At 48.2% G+C, this 21,002-nt stretch overlaps 1 protein-coding gene across 11 annotated transcripts; it reads right to left on the minus strand.

Annotated features, from left to right (window-relative positions):
- Positions 1–864: 864 nt before the first annotated feature.
- On the minus strand, positions 865–19,474 carry MDC1 (mediator of DNA damage checkpoint 1). 11 transcript variants are annotated; one of them, XM_017957752.3, is made up of 16 exons: positions 19,044–19,198; positions 15,613–15,751; positions 14,606–14,758; positions 14,378–14,507; positions 14,217–14,292; positions 12,445–13,925; positions 12,237–12,296; positions 11,982–12,074; positions 8,138–8,929; positions 7,956–8,026; positions 4,192–6,669; positions 3,989–4,108; positions 3,675–3,857; positions 3,324–3,449; positions 3,125–3,235; positions 865–1,674 (listed from the first exon to the last, which is right to left on the minus strand). In XM_017957752.3, the coding sequence occupies exons 3-16, from the start codon at positions 14,606–14,608 to the stop codon at positions 1,507–1,509; spliced, it is 5,892 nt and encodes a 1,963-aa protein (XP_017813241.2). In that variant the 5' UTR covers positions 14,609–14,758; positions 15,613–15,751; positions 19,044–19,198; the 3' UTR covers positions 865–1,506. The 11 variants fall into 11 exon arrangements, with proteins under 11 accessions (XP_017813241.2, XP_009202999.2, XP_009202998.2 ...); XM_009204735.4 differs by adding an exon at positions 18,634–18,736 and having other exon boundaries at positions 14,378–14,758; XM_009204734.2 differs by having other exon boundaries at positions 14,378–14,758; positions 19,044–19,211.
- Between the last annotated feature and the right edge of the window lie 1,528 nt (positions 19,475–21,002).

Raw genomic sequence — 21,002 nt, forward strand, 5'->3', positions numbered from 1 at the left:
GGAGGCTGAAGTGGATCACTTGAGGTCAGGAGTTAGAGACCAGCCTGGGCAACATGACAAAACCTTGTCTCTACCAAAAATACAAAAATTCACCAGGCATGGTGGCACACACCTATGGTCCCAGCTACTTGGGAGGCTGAGAGGAAAATCGTTTGAGCCCAGGAGGTCAAGGCTGCAGTGAGCTGACATCAAGCCACTAGACTTCAGCCTAGACAACAGAGTGAGACCTTGTCTCAAAAAAATAAAAGGCCAGTCATGGTAGCTCATGTCTGTAATCCCAGCACTTTGGGAAGTCAAGACAGGTGGATCACCTGAGGTCAGGAGTTCAAGACCAGCCTGGCCAACATGGTGAAATCCCATCTCTACTAAAAATACAAAAATTAGCTGGGCGTGGTGGCATGTGCCTGCAATCCCAGCTACTCAGGAGGCTGAGGTGGGTGTGTCACTTGAGGTTAGAAGTTAGAGACCAGCCTGGGCAACATGACAAAACCTCGTCTCTACCAAAAATACAAAAATTTAATAGAGCCCCGTCTCTACTAAACAATAAAAAAAAAAAAAAAAAAAAAAGTAGCCAGGCATGGTGGTGTGTGCCTGCAGTCCTAGCTACTCAGGAGGCTGAGGTGGGAGTACTGCTTGAACTGGGAGGTGGAGGTTGCAGTGAGCTGAGATGGTGCCACTGCACTCCAGCCTGGGTGACAGAGATGAAACCCTGTCTCAAGAAAAAAAAAAAAAAAAAAACCTTAAGAAATGTTATATAATTTGCCCTAAATAGAAAATAATGATGAATTAAATATAAGTCCGTGACTTTTTTTTTTAAAGTTTGTGTCTTGAGACCTAGACATTTTAAAAAACTACACTACACCATAAGGCACAGAGTGAATATTTATTTATCACAGAGGTCAAGCCTAAGCTCTAATTTTATAAATCCTGGGAAAGCAGGCCAGAAAAGTACAGAGACTTGCCCAAAGTCAAAGCTAAAGATGCTTCCAGAGGCCAGGAGAGAAGAAAATGTTTTAGTAGCACTCCATAACTGGACCCTCAAATCTACTCACTCCAAGCATCCCTTCAAGTTCCTGACTCCAAAGAATCTCAGTAAGAAAACAATAGAGATGGTTTCCAAATAGGAGGTAGGACACCATGAGTGGCATTGAGCAATAACTACAACAGTCTAGCTAAAGATACCTGCCACTTATGACATCTGAGCATGAAACTAATTTTAAAATGGCCATTTAGTATATACATGTAAGAAATCTTGTATCCCCTAAATCTATACAAATAAAAAACTACAAATAAAATGGCCATAAAAATGAAACAACAAAACAAAAACAACCACCACCTGTGGCTTCCAAACGCCTTATCTTTTCATTTATTCATAAAGATTTCTGGTCCCACACATGTTCCAGGACAAGTTGTATCAATATACCCCAATCCTTTCTAACGCCCTGAGTTCTTTCTTCCAAATATCTTCTAATTCGTGGTCTGGGAGGGAAAAGGGTAGTGGAGTTCTCAGGTAGATGACATCTCCAAAGGGGAAAGGACAAAGGCCTCTGGCTTGGCTTCCTGCTTCAGCACTCCAGTCAGCAGGAACTCAGGTGAGAGGAGGGGCAGCCCAACACGCAGTGGAACAGAGCAACGAGGGAAGTCCTGAGGGCATGTGATCACAACTCTCTGAGGCTAGGGAAGACAGAGCAAAGACAAAATCAGGGGTGAAAAAGAATCCTAGAAATGGGTTCAGGACCCACTAACCAGTCTTAGCATCACTAAAATAATACCTCCTATATGAAGCCAAGTGAAGCACACCGCATACTGTCTATGAAATACTCTTGCTAGGCCAGGCACAGTGGCTCACTCCTGTAATCCCACCACTTTGGGAGGCCGAGGCGGGCAGATCACGAGGTCAGGAGATCAAGACCATCCTGGCTAACACGGTGAAACCCCGTCTCTATTAAAAACACAAAAAAATTAGCCGGGCGTGGTGGCAGGCGCCTGTAGTCCCAGTTACTTGGGAGGCTGAGGCAGGAGACTGGTGTAAACCCAGGAGGCGGAGCTTGCAGTGAGCTGAGATTGCGCCACTGCACTCTAGCTTGGGCGACAGAGCAAGACTCCATCTCAAAAAAAAAAAAAAAAAAAAAATTAGCTGGGTGTGGTGGCGTGCGCCTGTAGTCCCAGCTATTCAGGAGGCTGAGTCAGGAGAATGGTGTGAACCCAGGAGGCAGAGGTTGTAGTAAGCCAAGATTACTCCACTGTACTCCAGCCTGGCGACAGAGCAAGACTCTGTCTCAAAAAAAAAAAAAAAAGAAACACACTTGCTAGAAAGATGAACCTGAATTCATTCAAGCTTTTACAATTATCTGCAGTTTCCAGGAAATATGGAATACAGAGGAACAAGATAAATGATGCAACAAGGAGGCAAACCCAAAATTCCACACTGAGGAACATTCTAAAGGACAAGTGACCCAGTTTCTGCAGGAAATTGATGGCATAAAAATAGCTGGGTGGGTTAAGGGATGCTGTAGAGTAAAGAGAATTAAGAGGATAATAGTTGTGGCAGTATGTGGACTTTATTTGAATCCTGATTTGAACAACTGCATAGAGAGATTTTTCAGTCAATGGGGGAAATTTTATTAATGGAGTGGGAGCAAATGACCAATAAACTACTGTTAATTTTGTTTAGGATCAATAATGGCATTGTGATTATGAAACAAAATGCACATATTTCTTAGAGATGTATATTTAAGTATGTAGGAAGAAATAATGTAATATTGGCAGTTTGTTTTAAAATACTTCAGTAAAGAAAGAGAAAGGAAAAAAAGAAAGAATAAAGAAAAATAAAAAGAAAGAAAATACTTCAGCAAAGAAAATCAAAGGAAAAAAGGGATAGATGGAGCAAAAGTAGCATAATCTAAATTAAGCTGCTGAATCTCGGTGATTGTTATATGGGTGTATCAGCAGATCTGTCCCCTCATTCCTATCCCTTTCTATACCATAGGTCTTTCCCCACCCTCTCACTACTCTATATTCTTTTCTGTACCTCCATTTTTTTTCCCCTCCAACCTTTGCCATTCCAGCCACCTCTTTAACTGCCACTGCCACCTCACCCAGACCCAGAACATCCTAAGCATACCTTATAGGACCGAGGCATGCTGGGTAGGTATGTGCCTCCACAGCAGCTAATGATCTCTCCCATCTGAGGTGGTGGTGGCTGGACTCCAGGGGTCACATAGATCTCATAGCCCTAAGAGAAAGAAATGGTGGAGACGGTATTGTAGGTTGGGAAGCACTGGAGGGAGGGCTGAAGCACAGGTCAAGAGATAGCCTCTCACCTCCAGCAGCCTTCGCTCCCGAGCCCGACTCAGTGCGTCTTGAAGGCTAAAGCCAAAGTTCTTCTCTTGCTCAGGGTCGGTCACCACATATTCATCCGGGGGTAAGAAGCAACCGGCCTTGCGGGACTAAGGACAGCAGCAGTCAGCATCAAAGCTCAGCCCAGCCCCTCACCCAGCTCTGCTGCCTAGCATTTAGAGAGAGCTCACAAAATGTCTTTTAAATCATTCAGGCTTCTGGCTCACTAATGCCCCTGTCTTCCTGTAACGCCTCTTCCTTTCCACAACTTTCTAGGGTACTACGTGAGCAGTCTTGCCACTATATTGGTCTGTCATCATCCCTTGGCCTCTCACCTGATGCAGCCAGTCCAGGGAGAGAATGGGGATTCCCCGCCCCAGGGCACACAGGAACTTGACTGTCCGGCGGATGCGATCAGTGACCAGGTGGGAAGCCTCTGCCGCTGAACCAGCCAGACTTCCCCCCAGTGCCAGCACGGCCCGCTCTCCCTGAGCATCCACCACTCCTGTGAAGAGCACCTGTGGAAGGGTTGACCCGAGGTGGTCACAGCAACCCACACCATCAGCACCCATCTCTACAATCCTCCAGGTCTCCTTGCATCCTCCCCTCATCTCTGTCTCCCACAAAGTCCCATGCCCTTGTCTCTTACTTTGGGGGCTGTTGATTCTTGGTTAAGTTTGGTCCGTCGGAGGCTGCGGTTCGGTATTCTGTTGGGCTCCTCCTCTGCCTGGTCTCTCTTTCTCTTGCCTGGTTTTGGAGTCATGACATCCTGAGATTGAGAAAAATCTTGGTGGGAGTTTCAGAGCCCCGAAGCCATTTTTCCCAGCTTTGTGGTCCTAGCCCTCTCCTCACCTCTTCCTTCCCTGGCTTCTCTGCAGTATCTTCTTCCTCTTCCTTGATAATCACTGTCTTCTGGGAGACTTCCCCTCTTTGGGGCTGTTTTTGATGTGGTGGTGAATCCATGATAGCTAAAGACCTCTTGCGGCTTTGAGAGGCCTTAGGCTGGAGCTCTGGGGTGAACCTAGATCTACCTGCTGGTTCCACTTTTTGGATCTGGGAGGCATGAGTTGGTATATCAAGAAGCTGGGGAGAGGCAGGCTCAGGAATGGCTGTAAGGGATTCATCTGCTCTCACTGCTCCCCATCTTTGGTTCCTTGAGGGCCGGGATTTAGGTTCCAGGGGTGCAGAGCAAGGCTTATGGTCAATGGGAGCTGTGAGGGAGCCAGGATTCCCAGTGGCTCTCTGCCTCTTGATGCAACTGGCTTGAGGAATAGGCTCAGGGGAAATAGGCTGGTCTGTGGTGACAGGAGATTGGAATTCAGGGGTAGTAGGAATTAGCATAGCACTTACTGTGGAAGACCTCAGTGTTTTGCTCTGACTACCCTGAGGTATGGCCTCAGGGGTGACAGGCTGGTCTGTGGGGGTAAAAGGCTCAAGATCAGAGGCTGCTGGTTCAACTAGTTCAGGAGTCTTGACAGAGGACCTATTTGTCCTTCCCCTAGTGGCCCTAGATGTGGGCTTGGGGGTGACAGGCTGGTCTGTGGAGGTGGTAGGATGGAGCTCAGGGGCTGTGGGGACAGCTGGTTCAGGGGTCTTGACAGAGGACCTATTTTTCCTGCCCCTAGTGGCCCGAGATGTGGGCTCAGGGGTGACAAGCTGGCTTCTGGAGGTGGAAGGGTGAAACTCAGGGGCTATAGGGACAATTAATTCAGGGGTCTTGACAGATGACCTATTTGTCCTGCCCCTAGTGGCCCGAGATGTGGGCTTGGGGGTGACAGGCTGGTCTGTGGAGGTGGTAGGACGGGGCTCAGGTGCTGTGGGCACAACTGTTTCAGCGGTCTTGACAGAAGACCTATTTTTTCTTCCCCTAGTGGTCCGAGATGTGGGCTCAGAGGTGACAGGCTGGTCTGTGGAGGTGGAAGCCTGGAGCTCAGGGACTGTGGGCACAACTATTTTAGGAGTCTTGACAGAGGTTCTATCTGTTCTTCCCCTAGTAGCCTGAGATGTAGGCTCGGGGGTAATAGGCTGGTGTGTGGAGGTGGAAGGCTGGAGTTCAGGGGCTGTGGAGACAACTGGTTCAGGGGTCTTGACGGAGGACATATTTGTCCTGCCCCTGGTGGCCTGAGATGTGTGCTTGGCAGTGACTGGCTGGTGTGTGGAGGTGGAAGGCTGGAGCTCAGGGGCTATGCGGAGAACTGTTTCAGGGCTCTTGACAGAGGACCTATTTGTCCTACCCCTGGTGGCCTGAGATGTGGGCTCAGGAGTGATAGGCTGGTCTGTGGAGGTGGAAGGCTGGAGCTTAGGGGCTGTGGCCACAACTGTTTCAGGGGTCTTGACAGAGGACCTATTTTTTCTTCCCCTAGTAGGCTGATATGTGGGCTCAGTGATGACAGGCTGCTCTGTGGAGGTGGAAGGTGGGAGCTCAGGGGCTATAGGGACAGTTGATTCAGGGGTCTTGACAGAGGACATATTTGTCCTGCTCCTAGTGGTCCGAGATGTGGGCTTGGGGGTGACAGGTTGGTCTGTGGAGGTGGAAGGGTGGAGCTCAAGGGCTGTGGGCACAACTGCTTCAGGGGTCTTGACAGAGGATCTATTTTTTCTTCCCCTAGTAGCCTGAGATGTGGGCTCAGAGGCGACAGGCTGGTCTGTGGAGGTGGAAGGCTGGAGCTCAGGGACTGTGGGGACAACTGGTTTAGGAGTCTTGACAGCGAACCTATTTGTCCTGCTCCTAGTGGCCTGAGATGTGGGCTTGGGGGTGACAGGTTGATCTGTGGAGTTGGAAGGGTGGAGCTCAAGGGCTGTGGGCACAACTGCTTCAGGGGTCTTGACAGAGGATCTACTTTTTCTTCCCCTAGTAGCCTGAGATGTGGGCTCAGAGGCGACAGGCTGGTCTGTGGAGGTGGAAGGCTGGAGCTCAGGGACTGTGGGGACAACTGGTTCAGGGGTCTTGACAGAGGACCTATTTGTCCTGCTCCTAGTGGCCTGAGATGTGGGCTTGGGGGTGACTGGCTGGGCTGTGGAGGTGGAAGGGTGGGGCTCAGGGGCAGCAGAGGTAGCTGGAAAGGGTGTCATCCTGGAGGACTTCCGAGTTATGATTTTAGGCTTTGGGTGGAAAGGCTCCAGCTCTGAGGACAAGGGAGTCTCTGGAGCTTCCTGACTCCTATCCTGCCCGGTCTTACGAATGGTTGGCTCGATAGAAGGTGAAAGGGGAGAAAGAAGGGGCTGAGGTGCAAGATGTTTCTGGCTCTGAGAGTTAAGGGGCTTTTGGGGTGGGGCTGAGGCTTCAGGCACTGTAGGAGGCAGACAAGCATCTGGAGATTCCTGATCGCCCTAGGGAGAAACAGAAGCAAGTGAGGGGGAGGAGGTGGAGAAAAGAGATAGAACTTGGATACTGTTCTTGATACTTGTTTATGGTTAGATAGGCTTACTGGATTTCGCCCAGGCGTAGTGGCTCACGGCTATAATCCCAGCACCTTGGGAGGCCAAGGTGGGTGGATCACGAGGTCAGGAGTTCAAGACCAGCCTGGCCAACATAGTGAAACCCCGTCTCTACTAAAAATACAAAAAAAATTAGCCGCGTGTGTTGGCAGGTGCCTGTAGTCCCAGCTACTTGGGAGGCTGAGGCAGGAGAATCGCTTGAACCTGGGAGGCAGAGGTTGCAGTGAGCCAAGATCGCGCCACTGCACTCCAGCCTGGGTGACAGAGTGAGCCTCTGTCTCAAAAAAACACATAAAAATTAGCTGGGCGTGGTGACACGCACATGTAGTCCCAGCTACTTGGGAGGCTGCAGCAGGAGAATCACTTGAACCTGGGAGATGGAGGTTGCAGTGAGCCAAGATCACGCCACTGCACACTCCAGCCAGGGTGACAGAGAGAGACTCTGTCTCAAAAAAGAACAAAAACAAAACAAAAAATATGCTCACTGGGCTGGGCGCGGTGGCTCACGCTTGTAATCCCAGCACTTTGGGAAGCCGAGGCAGGTGGATCACCTGAGGTCGGGAGTTCAAGACCAGCCTGACCAACATGGAGAAACCCCGTCTCTACTAAAAATACAAAATTAGCCGGGGTGGTGGCGCATGCCTGTAATCCCAGCTACTCGGGAGGCTGAGGCAGGAGAATCTCTTGAACCTGGGAGGCGGAGGTTGCGGTGAGCCGAGATCGCGCCACTGCACTCCAGCCTGGGTAAAAAGAGTGAAACTCTGTCTCAAAAAAAAAAAAAAAATATGCTTACTGGATTTCCCTTTCTGTCTATGATCTCTCCTCCATTAGACTGGGATATACCTGGGAAGCTACCTTTCCCCATGGACCTGTCTCCATAATGCTACTATAGTGTTCTCCACACATGGATGATGGTAATGAAAAGGATGGCTGGGGCAAAGAAAGAAGAAACACGAAGGATCTTTCTTTTGAGTCAGGTAGGAGATACAACTTGGGAAACAGATATGGAAAACAATGGGTGCCGAGGATAAAGGAAGAGAAGCCAATCAAGGAGTGATAAAAATGGAAGAAAACTGAATAATGAGAAAGGAATAGATTAAAGTGAGGCTAGGTGAAGGAGCGTTGGAGAGGATATAGAGATGACTTGTGGAGTAGGAGGTAGAAAAAGCAGCTCTCACCCTGGAAGCCTTCTCAGCAGCTCTGATCCTGGAAGCCTTCTCAGTGGGTGGCATCTTGCAATTCAGGAGGCCTAGACAGAAAATAAACACGAAGGTGGCTGAGTTGCAGGCAGCTGGTTGCCCAGGGGTTGATTATTATGAGGCCTGTGTATCACCTCGAGTTCCCCTCTGCCTTCACTTACCTTTCTGATGCCTCCTGGGGCTCACTGGGGATCCCCTTCCACCTGACTGGCTCCCAGAAGGTACGGGGGCTGAGGTAGGTCCCGGAAGGTCCCCCGCCCCCACCCCAGGCTCTGGTGTTGGGCTGGAGGCCTGCCCTTTCTGGTCCTGGCTCCCTCCCTTTGGCTCCCCTCTCTGTGCATCTCTCTCCAGGATCACTTTGGGCACCTTCTCTTCTAACTCAGCTGGCTCACACTCTCTGTCTGCTACTGGTCTCTCTACTTCTCTCTCAAATGCTTTGCTTGGAAGGGTCTGCTTCTGTACTTGTTTCTCTTGTATTTCCTTGGATGTCTCAATTTCTGCCTTCAAACTCTCCCTATCTCTTTCAGGACTTGCACTTTCCCCATTTTTGTCAGATTCTTGTCTCTGGGTGTCTCTAGCTAACAACTGTTTTTGTTCTCTGTCCTGTATCCCCCTGGTTAATTCTTCCTCTCCCGTCACATCTGTCTGTCTTTCCGGTAGCAGTTTCTCAGTTTCTCTCTCCAGTGGTCCTCTCTCAGGGCCCACCCTCTCTGCTGTTTCTTTTGGTATACCCATGCCTTTATCCACAGTCTGCCTCCCTCTGCCTTGAATCCCCATTGGCTCTGTGTGAACTGGGCTCTCTGGATGTTGGTCTCCTGGAATTGCCCTAGGTGGAGACAGGCAAGGTCCATAGGCCTCAAGGTGGGTGTCAAAAGGCTGGGTCTCAGAGTCCTCAGACTCTTTCAGACAGAATGGCTGTGTAGCCAGGACCTCCCATGGTTCATCTAGGGTACCTGGAAGGGAGGAAGGAAGAGAGAGAGAGGGAAAGAGAGAGAGAAAAGGAGAGGAGGAGGGAAAGGGAAGTACAGGTTGACATAATAAATATGATGAGAAAAGATTTAGATAAACTCATAAATAATAAATCTGAACAGGTTATTAAAGGAAAGCTGGGAATAAGGGTGGTAGTTACAACATTTAACGTTTGTCTCAAAAAGGTCATAGCCTTGGGCGGGCATGGTGGCTCAGACATGTAATCCCAGCACTTTGGGAGGCCAAGACATGAGGATTGCTTGAGGTCAGGAGTTTGAGACTAGCCTGAACAACATGGCAAAACCCCATCTCTACAAAAAATACAAAAAAATTAGCCAGGTGTGGGGGCAGGGACCTGTAGTCCTGTAGTCTCAGCTACCCAGGAGGTTGAGGTAGAAGAACTATTTGAACCCCAGAAGTCAAGACTGTAGTGAGCTGCGATCATACCACTGCACTTCAGCCTGAGTGACAGAGACCCTGTCTCAAAAAAAAAAAAAAAGAAAAAAAACCCCAACAACAAAAGGAAAAACATCATAGCCTAATACGAGTTCCCCGAATAGTCTCTCATCATACCACTGCACTCCAGCCTGAGTGACAGAGACCCTGTCTCAAAAAAATAAAAAAATAAAAACATCATAGCCTAATAAGAGAGTTCCCTGAATAGTCTCTCTCTTTTTCTTTTTGAGACACAGTCTCACTCTGTCACCCAGGCTGGAGTGCAGTGGCATGATATTGGCTCACTGCAACTTCCAACTGCTGGGCTCAGGAGATCCTCTCACCTCAGCCTCCTGAGTAGCTGGGACTATAGCATGTGCCAATGCACCCGGCTAATTTTTTGTATTTGTTGTAGATATGGGGTTTGGTCTTGAATTCTTGGACTCAAGTGATCCGCCCATCCTAGCCTCCCAAAGTGCTGGGATTACCGGTGTGAGCCACCATGCTTGGCTGGAATTTCCTACTTTTTAAAGGCTGAATAGTATTCCACTGTGTATATATACCACATTTTCTTTTTCATCGACACATAATAATGGTACATATTTATGCGGTACCTGTGCTATTTTGACTCATGCATACAGTGTACAATGATAAAACCAAGATAATTGGAATATCCACTATCTCAAACATTTACCATTTCTTTGTATTGGAAACATATCGAATCTCTTCTAGCTATTTTGAAATATACAATAAATTATTAACTATAGTAACCCTACTGTGGAACTGAATACTAGAACTTATTCATTCAATCTTGACTATATTTTTGTATCTATTAACCAACCTCTTTATGCATCCGGTCCCTCTACCCTTCCCAGCCTTTGGTAACCATCATTCTACTCTCTACTTCCATGAGATCCATGTTTTTAGCTGCCACATGAGTGAGCGTGCAATATTTGTCTTTCTGTGCCAACTTATTTCACTTAACATAATGTCCTCAGGGTTCATCCATGTTGCTGTAGATGACAGGATTTCATTCTCTTTTGTGGCTGAATACTGTTCCATTGTGTATATAAACACATTTTCTTTTTTAGATTGAGTCTTGCTCTGTCGCCCAGTTTGGAGTGCAGTGGCGTGATCTCAGCTCACTGCAATCTCTGTGTCTTAGGCTCCAGCAATCCTCCCATCTCAGCCTCCCGAGTAGCTAAGACGACAAGTGCATGCCGCCATGCCCAGCTAATTTTTGTATTTTGAGCCACCGCACCCAGCCTATATACACATTTTCTTTTTTTTATTTGAGACGAAGTCTCACTCTGTCACCCATACTGGAGTGCAGTGGCGTGATCTTGGCTCACTGCAACCTCTGCCTCTGGGGTTCAAATGAGTCTCCTGCTTCAGCCTCCTGAGTAGCTGAGACTACAGGCACCTGCCACCATGCCCAGCTAATTTTTGTATTTTTAGTAGAGACAGGGTTTCACTATGTTGGCCAGGCTGGTCTCAAACTCCTGACCTCATGTGATCCGCCCACTTCGGCCTCCCAAAGTGCTGAGATCACAGGCATTAGGCACTGTGCCCCGCCTACGTTTTCTTTTCTTTCTATTGTTTTTGAGACAGAGTTTCACTCTTGTTGCCCAGGCTGGAGTGTGATGGCACAATCTTAGCTCACCACAACCTCCGCCTCCCAGGTTCAAGGGATTCTCGTGACTCAGCCTCCTGAGTAGCTGGGATTACAGGCATGCGCCACCACACCCAGCTAATTTTGTATTTTTAGTAGAGACGGGGTTTCTCCATGTTGGTCAAGGTGTTCTCAAACTCTTGACCTCGGGTGATCTGCCTGCCTTGGCCTCCCAAAGTGCTGGGATTAGAGGCGTGAGCCACTGTGCCCGACCCCGGCCTACATTTTCTTTATCCATTCATCTGTTGATGAACATTTAGTTTGGTTGCATATCTTGCCTACTGTGAATAGTGATGCAATAATGTGGTTTTTTTTAAGAGACATTGGGGGTGGGGGTTGAGGGAAAGGCTATTGCCCAGGCTGGGCTCAAGTGAACCTCCCATCCTGGCCTCCCATGTAGCTGGGACTACAGGTGCTCACTACTATGCTGGGCTAATTTTTTCATTTTTGTGGAGACCAGGTCTCTCTCTGTTGTCCAGGCCAGTCCCTAAATATTTTCAGTCTGTAGCTGGTTGAATTCACGGATGCAAACTCGCATATACAAAGGGTTGATTGTCATCAGAGTATGAAAGAAACATGTAGGAAGGCAAATCAAGAAAGAATGCAGGCCGGGCGCAGTGGCTCACGCCTGCAATCCTAGCATTTTGGGAGGCTGAGGCAGGCGGATCACTTGAGGTCAAGGGTTTGAGACCAGCCTGGCCAACATGGTGAAACCCTGTCTCTACTAAAAATACAAAAAATTTAGCCAAGCATGGTGACAGGCGGCTGTAATCCCAGCTACTTGGGAAGCTGAAGGAAGAGATACCGCCTGGGAGGTGGAGGTTACAGTGAGCTGAGACGGCGCCACTGCACTCCAGCCTGAGTGACAAAGGAAAAAAAAAAAGAGAATGCAAAATTGGGGGCACAGAGGAGGTAAGAGTTTCTTGTACCTGTTGTCTGGAAGCTGCAATGGGAAGGGCCAAGTTCTTGGGGTGGAGTCAACATGAAGGCCTGGGTAGGTTCATCCTCCATGCTCTGGACTGCTGTATAGGAAAAGATGACCTAAGTACATCTCCTCCATACTACTGCAGGGTCTGATTCCTGGTCTCCTACCCTACCCACACTAGCCTTTACCCTTCAAGGACCACCAGTCTAATCTCCCAGCTCCCACTGGTACAGGATTCAAATAACACAGAAGTCCTCACCTTCCAGGCCCTGATTCTCCAGAAAGCATTGGGTAGCTTGCAGATCCGGATCTTCAGAATCTGGTAGGGGAGGAATATTAGATAATTAAAAAAAAAAAAACATACCTGACACTAAACTCCTTAAATAATCCCTACCTTTCTCTCCCCAACCCCAACTGTTAGAACCCTGGTTTATTTCAGAGGTCAAGGAAGGAAGGCCAGCACTTACCATCACAGTTGTCTTCAGAGTCCTTGGTCCTACCCACATGTTGTTCTCTCTCCCTTCCTGTGGGGACCTGGGCTCCCTCTCTCTGTGGCTGGGTGGATTCCCCTGGAGTGTCAGTGTCCACCACCAGATCTGTGAGGTTCTCTCTTGAGGTAGGGAGGTCCTGCTCCACTTGTGCCACAGGTGACCCACCCTGGGCCCCCACCTCATAAGCTCTCTCCTGCTTAAGACAAGCTGCAGTCCACTCTGCCCCAGCATCCCCTTCTGCTGGAAGCTGGCTCTTTCTTACATCTGCAACTGCTGAGGCTGCTAAGGAGGTGCCCTCCTCTGCATCTATTTCAGAGTCCCCATGTGGAGGCCAGGCTTCCTCTAGAGATACCACAAGCAGCTTTGCTGGTCCCCCGTCTGCTTTCACATCTGTTTGATTTGTCCCCTCCATAGACACCTGATGCTTCTTCATATGTACAATGGCTGACCCTGGCGGGACTTCCTCCTCCACTTGTGTGTTGATGCCCACTGTGATGGAGGCTTGGCTTCTTTCCAGGTGGATCCCAGGTGAGCTCTTATCTGCTTCCACACTGTCATCACTGTCCCCAAAAGGAGGCTGGTCCTTTTCTGAATGTGCTCTAACAAGGGCTCTAATCTTTGTGTGAGCCTTGGGGACAGTTTCTTTATTTTCCACTGGGAGTTCTTCCTCCTCCACATCTGTGTCACTGTCTCTCCCAGTGGTGGTTTGGCATCGCTGGAGAAGGACCGCATGGTGGGCCATGTCCTCTTCTGCATCTCTGTTCCATACAGCAGGCTGGCTCTCTTTCAGACGTGCCAAAGTCAGCGCTGCTGAGACTTCTTCCTCATCATCTGTATCGCTGTTGATAACCATGGAAGCTTGGCTTTTCTCCAGAGGGACAGCCTGTGGGGCCTTGCCTTCCTCCACATCTGTATCACTACCAGCCTGGCTCTCCTGCAGATGGGACAGGCCTGGTGCTCCAGGACCCCTTGTACCAACTCCATGAAAGATCTTCCTCTTCTTCATAGGAACGACAACTGGGGTTGCTGGAATCCCCTCTTCTTCCGCATCGGTGTCGCTGTCGATGAAGCCAAAAGGCTGAGCCCTTTCCAAATGGACCTCAGCTGGCCTTCCAGGAGGCCTGCTGTCATCATCCACATCTGTGTCACTGTCCTCTCCAGGAGGTTGGCTCCTCTCCAGAATCATCCCAGCTGGAACCACCCCATTCCCTGCACCCCTCTTGACTTTTGTGTCATTGTCCCTCTCCTTCACTGAAGGCTGATCCTTTTCAAGCTGGATTTCAGTTACAACTTCAGCTTCAGACTGCTCTGCCTCTATAGTGGCACCTCTTCTGGCAGCTGAGGAGGCCTCCTCTGTGGCTGATTGCTGACCTGCTTCCGCATCTGTGTCACTGTTCAAATTGAAGGCAAAAGGCGGCCCAGGGCCACCCAGGACAGGGGAATGCCCCTCTTCATCACTGTAAAGGGAAGAAAAGAGAGTCAATAGAATTTACTTCCCTGGAAGGGATACCTCAACTCAACTGTGAGCTCCTTGAGGGGAGACACAAGGTAGTGTTTCTTCTTCTGTTTCCAATTTGTTTTCCACTTGGCACATCAGAGGTGCTCCATAAACACTCAGCTGAGTGAATGAATATGTATGGTTCCCCAGCCCCAACTCTCATGATAATCATCTCTTTTAGAGATTGATCCTCTAGCCCCTGGTTCTTCCTCATTTTGAAGACTCAGGTGTCTGACTCTCTGGCACTCACCTCTCTGGAACTATCATTGCCACGGGGGAAGATGTGGTCCTTGATTTTTTTACCACATGCCTTTCAGAAAGAAAATCTGTCAAGAACAGAAAAGAATAAGTTGACAGTTGTACACTCATTATTCCCGTCTCCTCATTCACCCTGCCAATATACAAACTTACCTACTTCCTCCTCTGAGTCCTCAGCTAACAGAAGCCTCTGGGGTTGAGTTCCTCCCTGTACCCTGGGTGTCTCTTCTACAGTCAGAGGGCCCCGGGAGACAAAGGGCAGAGAGACATCCAGGCGATGGTACTGGCAGAGCAAGTCAGCAAAGAGAATCAATTCCTGGTCCCTCAGACGGTGACTCACCCCAGGGCTCAAAACCTTAGGAGGTCTCAGGATTTGAGTACCATTAAGGCTCCCACAGTCTCGGAGGATAGGTGCCTTGTCCCAGGCTAAGATTTCAATCTCTGCATGTTGTTTGGAGATAGATGGAAAGGGCAGGGCCACAGAGCAGTCAGGCATTCGGCCTACCACATTCTTCCCGAGGTGTAGTGGGAAATCTAAGAATTAGAGAGGCAGGTAAGTTCCAGGGTCAGAGTCCTGGCCTGTCATTAGGAAAAAGTGCCTATTAGGTACTCTACTACTCACTCAAGGCCTCCGTATGCATTAGACAAATAGAAGGCCCTAGGACATCTAGGCACTGAAAAAGTGTATGTGATACCCCATCCATCCACAATGGATTTTTTTTTTACTGTTATAAAATATATATAACACAAAATGTATCACCTTAATAATTTTAAGTGTACAGTTCAGTGGCATTAAATGCATTCACATTGTTGTGCAATCATCACTACCATCCATCTCCAGAGCACACAATTGGATTTTATTTATTATTTTTTTTGAGACAGGGTCTCATTCTGTCACCCAGGCTGGAATACAGTGGCATGATCATAGATCAGTGCAATCTTGAACTCCTGGGTTCAAGCGATCATCCTGGCTCAGCCTCCCAAGTAGGTGGGACTACAGATGTGCAATGAACCACCACACCTGGCTAATTTTAAAATTTTTTTGTAGAGACAGGGTCTTGCTATGCTACCCAGGCTGGTCTCTAACTCCTAGTCTCAAGTGATCATTCCGCCTTGGACTCTCAAAGCACTGGAAATACAGGTGTGAGTCACTGCACCAAACTTCATTTCAATCTCTTAATCTTCTCTTATCAAAGTAAAATCACTTCTAATGAGTCCAGGGCAGTAGCCTACAACAATCAACTCAATCGGCCCCATCTCCTCCATTCATACAAAAAGAAAAATTCACATCTCATTGAAACATACATAAGCTTCTTGCAACCCTCCAAATACCTTCCCACAAAAATAAAAGACCTATATCAATACTTGAGCATCCAATACCCTCTGACCTTTTTCTGGTCCATGGGCACCACTAAAGATATGTAGCCGCCCTACTGGCTCCACATTACACCTCAAGGATTCACTGGATTGCTCTGTCTCCTCCTCTTCTTCAACATCCCAGTCAATAGCCTGGGTGTCCTCCATGATCTGGGAAGGATACACATTATCAATTATCCTCATTATTGGTTCACACAAACAACATCAGAGTTATCAGACTGAAAACTGGGGGGTAAACTGGATCATTATGAATGTTGATGCTTCTCTTTCCACCAATCTTTCTGTTGTTAACCTTCTGAAGCACTTAAAACATTTTTTTTTTTTTTTTGAGAGACAGTCTTGTTCTGTTCCCCAGGCTGGAGTGCAGTGGTAAGATCTTGGGCCCACTGCAACCTCTGCCTCCCGGGTTCAAGCAATTCTCTCACCTCAGCCTCCTGAATAGCTGGGATTACAGGCACCTGCCACCAGGCCTGGCTAATTTTTGTATTTTTAGTAGAGATGGAGTTTCACCATGTTGGTTAGGTTTCATCTTGAACTCCTGACCACAAGTGATTCGCCTGCCTTGGTCCACCAAAGTGATGGGATTACAGGTGTGAGCCACTGGGTCCGGCCCTTAAAACATAGTTTGACCATGACGCAGAGCAAGAAATATTGTAGGCCAGGTGTGGTGGCTCACGCCTGTAATCCCAACACTTTGCTAGGCTGAGAAAGGCATATCACTTGAGGTCAGGAGTTCGAGACCAGCATGACCAACATGGAGAAACTCTGTCTCTACTAAAAATACAAAAATTAGCTAGGCATGGTGGCTTATGCCTGTAATCCCAGTTAGTTGGGAGGCTGAGGCAGAAGAATCGCTTGAACCCAGGACGTGGAGGTTGCGGTGAGCTGAGATCATGCCATTGCACTCCAGCCTGGGCAACAAGAGTGAAACTCCATCTCAAAAAAAAAAAAAAAAAAAAAAAAAAAAAAAAAGTAATATTGTAATGTCCCAAGTACATAAATAGGTAAAAACATGTGCTTGTTTATAGAAACAAGTTTTGAGAAAGAGACAATGTTTATCCTTACTACGTACAATATACTGACATATTTCATTCTATTTTTTTCTGTTCTACATATTTTAAATGCTGATTTGTAACCTACTAAATTGATTTCACTATCCACTACTGGATTGCAACCCACAATTTGAAAAATGCTATTTTGCTAACACATGCCAAGCATGTGTTGGGCATTGTCTTATGGTCAGGCATAGTAGACATGAGGCAGGCATTTAGGAAACTAATACTAAACATACATTCAATAGTTTGCTCAGGATATCCCAGCAGGTTAAGTCAACAAGAATAAATGTGCTTCTGGCTGCAAAACCCATGCTTCTTTTTGTCTTTCTCCTTTTTTTTTTTTTTTGAGACGGAGTCTTGCTCTCTGTCACACAGGCTGAAGTGCAGTGGCACAATCTTGGCTCTCTGCAACCTCTGTCTCTTGGGTTCAAGCCATTCTCCTGCCTCAGCCTCCCAAGTAGCTGGGACTACAGGCACGAGCTGCCACGCACAGCTAATTTTTATATTTTTAGAAGAGACGGGGTTTTGCCATATTGGCCAGGGTGGACTCGAACTCTTGACCTCAGGTGATCTGCCCACCTTGCCCTCCCAAAGTGCTGAGATTACAAGCGTGAGCCACTGTTCCTGGTTGTTTTTCTTTCTTTTTTAGCCCATGCTTTTTATACTTTACCAGACCACCTCAGTATGATCAGATGCAACTGCAAAAAATGATAACAAAAGATGACATATATAGAGGCTTCCTATGTGTCAAGCACTGTTCTAATTACTTTATATTGACTCTGACTCATTTAATCTTCACAAGAACCTTGTAAAGTAGGTATTATTATCTTCCATTTCTTCAGATAAAGAAACTGCAACATAGCTGGGTTAAGATTTTCAGATCTCAGGCCGGGCGCGGTGGCTCAAGCCTGTAATCCCAGCACTTTGGGAGGCCGAGACGGGCGGATCACGAGGTCAGGAGATCGAGACCATCCTGGCTAACACGGTGAAACCCCGTCTCTACTAAAAAATACAAAAAACTAGCCGGGCGAGGTGGCGGGCGCCTGTAGTCCCAGCTACTCCGGAGGCTGAGGCAGGAGAATGGCGTAAGCCTGGGAGGCAGAGCTTGCAGTGAGCTGAGATCCGGCCACTGCACTCCAGCCTGGGCGACAGAGCGAGACTCCTTCTCAAAAAAAAAAAAAGATTTTCAGATCTCCTTGAAACATATATAAGCGTATATAACGTTAAGATACGCCCCAAATCACCCAGATAATGTCTCTCCTCTAAAATCTTCTGATGGTTTTTCGTGCACACAGAATAAAAGCTAAACTCCTTAGCAAGACTCTCCATGATCTGAAATTCACATCTTGTAATGCCTGCCCCTCACCTGCAAAAGCCTATGGTTCAGCCAGACTTTTTCCCCAGTCTTCGAACACACTGTTCTTGTCCCCTCAAATCTTCATGCCTTAGACCAATTCCTTGGCTTTTTCCCACCTAGTTTTCTGGTCCAACTTCTACCTATTCTTTAACATTCAGTTCAAATGTCATTTTTTTTTTTTTTTTTTTTGAGACGGAATCTCGCTTTGTCATCCAGGCTGGAGTACAGTGGTGCTATCTTAGCTCACTGTAACCTCTGCCTCCCGGGTTCAAGCGATTCTCCTGCCTCAGCCTCCGGAGCAGCTGGGATTACAGGCGCCCACCACCACGCCTGGCTAATTTTTGTATTTTTAGTAGAGACGGGGTTTCACCATGGTCTCGAGCTCTGACCTCAGGTGATCCGCCCACTTTGGCCTCCCAAAGTGTTGGGATTACAGGCGTGATCCACCGCGCCCGGCCTCAAATGTCACTTTCTCAGCAAACCTTTTCCTGGTGTCTTCCCTGCTTTCTGGTGTTCCTGGTGTATCCTGCCTGTTCCACAGTGGTCAATGGACTTGTGCTTACCCTAAGATCTCTCGCTACACTGTAACCATTACTTTCCATTTCTGCCTTCACACCTACCTCCAGGACTGAATTAGGGGAACTGTGTCTTTCCCCTGGGGTCCATCATATTCATTCAATGGTTATGGTATACCTAGTGCTGTTTGAAGTATTCGGCATACATCTGTGAACCAAACAGGAAATCAACCCTGCCCTCGGGATGGCTCATCACCGAGCCTACTGATGAAGGAACAAATGAGATGAAAAGAAAATAGCATAAATGGAATTCACCTGAAAATATGCCACTCTAAAGGGAAACTGTTGACAGGTAGGGAAAGTAGGATGCCCCATGGACAAAGAGTCAACTCTGTCTTTATGACAGGCCAACTCAGCGGGTGCCCACCACGCTTGGCTCCAATTCAAAGAGCCACCATCTTTGGTCCCCACCTCAGTGGGTTCCCTTGTGGCCCAACGTCTCCGTGTCTTCATACCTAAACTCGGAGCGGGGCGCCAGGTAAAGATGAGTATTATGGTCCGAGAAGCGAACTTCCAAGTCACCTGCGCCCAGTCGCACCCAAGACATGCCCCTCCCACCTTCTGGGGGAACCAAGATGGCTCCCGGGGAGCCGTGGGCGAGGCCCCTAGAACTCACCTACTTTGAGTCCCCGCGCGCGCCACCAGTAACGGTCGCGACCCGGGTGGAGCGAGTGCGTGTGCCGAAAAGAGCCGATTTGCTGATTGGCTGCTGCCGCTGTCTTTCACAGCTGCAGCCAGTCGAGCAGAGGCACACCCAAATCCCCACCCCTTCCTCCCCGCCCCCTTACAGCTCAAATGGGAGGTGTCTACCAGGCTGCTGAGATCAGTTAATATGACGGTAATTGAAGGCCGCGGTGCGCCAACAGAATAATGCACGTCGATTGGGCAGCTCCAAGGGACAACCCAGTACCGCTTGCCCGCCCACCACCCACTTCCCGCGCAGATTTCCAAACCGCTACCAGAGAGTCTGGCGCCAGCTGCCGGCGATGGATAGAGGGGCTCTGCCATAGACGTCCGACGTGTCCGGTACGGCCAGAGCGCCTTTCCTCGGTCCTCCCAGACATGGTGTCCGCTGACTCATGAGAAATGAAAGTGAGTTGCAGTCGTGGCTGGGGGCTGCAGTTTGGAGAACAGCCCGTAGGCGTGGCATTTCACTCCTTGTTGCAGTGGAATTTTATTTCCTTTTGATTTGGTTTGTAGTAGAAGTCATATTATTTCTTCCCGGGAATACATCTCTGACGGACATTTTGAGGTCATTTTCATAAATCCAAGATCCTAAAGATCTGTAGTCGAACAGAGAAAACTGGCTTGCACTCTGTCTTAAAGGCTGTCCCCACCTTTCGAGGGGCGAGGGAAGGATGATAAAATCATTTATTTTTATTTTTTAATTAATTTATTTATTTTGAGATGGAGTTTAGCTCTTGTTGCCTAGGCTGGAGTGCAGTGGCGCGATCTCGACTCACAGCAACCGCCGCCTCCCGGGTTCAAGCGATTCTCCCTGCCTCAGCCTCCCAAGTAACTGGGGTTACAGGCATGCGCCACCACACCCAGCTAATTCGTATTTTTAGTAGAGACCGGGTTTCTCCATTTGGTCAGGCTGGTCTCGAACTCCTGACCTCAGGTGATCCGCCCGCCTCGCCTTTCAAAGTGGTGGGATTACAGGCGAAAGCCACCGCGATCGGCCATTTATTTGTTCTTTTTTGAGACGGAGTTTCGCTCTTGTTGTCCAGGCTGGAGTGCAATGGCGCGATCTCAGCTCACCGCAATCTCCACCTTCTGGGTTCAAGGAATTCTCCTGTCTCAGCCTCCCTAGTAGCTGGTATTACAGGCATGCGCTACCACGACCGGCTAATTTTGTATTTTTAGTAGAGACGGGGTTTCTCCATGTTGGTCAGGCTGGTCTAGAACTCCCAACCTCAGGTGATCCTCCCACCTGGGCTTCCCAATGTGCTGGGATTACAGGCGTGAGCCACCGCACCCGGCCCATTTTATTATCTCACAATAAGACATGAAGAAAATGGTAACTATAACACTTGCATAATTCATAAAGTCCTTTCTGTTGGTTATCTCAATTCTGTCCACAACAGTCAAATAAGCAGATTTTACAAACAAGGAGTTGAAGCCCTGCAAAGTAAAAGGACTTTCCTAGGATCCTACAGCTAATATAGAGACAAATTGAAACAAGTTATCTGATTGTGTATTTTGAGTTATTTCTACTCCCACAAAATGACTGTTTTCATTTCCCTAAAACATAGAGCATTATATTTTAAGTGGGAAGAGAGGGCTTACACAAGTTGATGTTCCCTTATTTAGAAGGCGACTTAGAAATACATTGATCTGCCCGCCGCGGTGGCTCACGCCTGTAATTCCAGCTCTTTGGGAGGCTAAGACGGGCGAATCACGAGGTCAGGGGA

Source organism: Papio anubis, chromosome 6 (genome assembly GCF_008728515.1).
Source record: "Papio anubis isolate 15944 chromosome 6, Panubis1.0, whole genome shotgun sequence".
Lineage (NCBI taxonomy): Eukaryota > Metazoa > Chordata > Mammalia > Primates > Cercopithecidae > Papio > Papio anubis.

What these genes read in the sequence shown, in the direction of transcription:
- MDC1 (XM_021937084.2), bottom strand. Translation starts at nt 15,784, where the DNA reads ATGAGGATAATTGATAATGTGTATCCTTCCCAGATCATGGAGGACACC. An exon ending in CTCTGAAGACAACTGTGATG is followed by an intron (nt 12,297 to 12,444) that starts GTAAGTGCTGGC and finishes CTCCCCTACCAG; the next exon opens with ATTCTGAAGATCCGGATCTG. An exon ending in CTGCTGAGAAGGCTTCCAGG is followed by an intron (nt 6,670 to 7,955) that starts GTGAGAGCTGCT and finishes GTTTCTCCCTAG; the next exon opens with GGCGATCAGGAATCTCCAGA.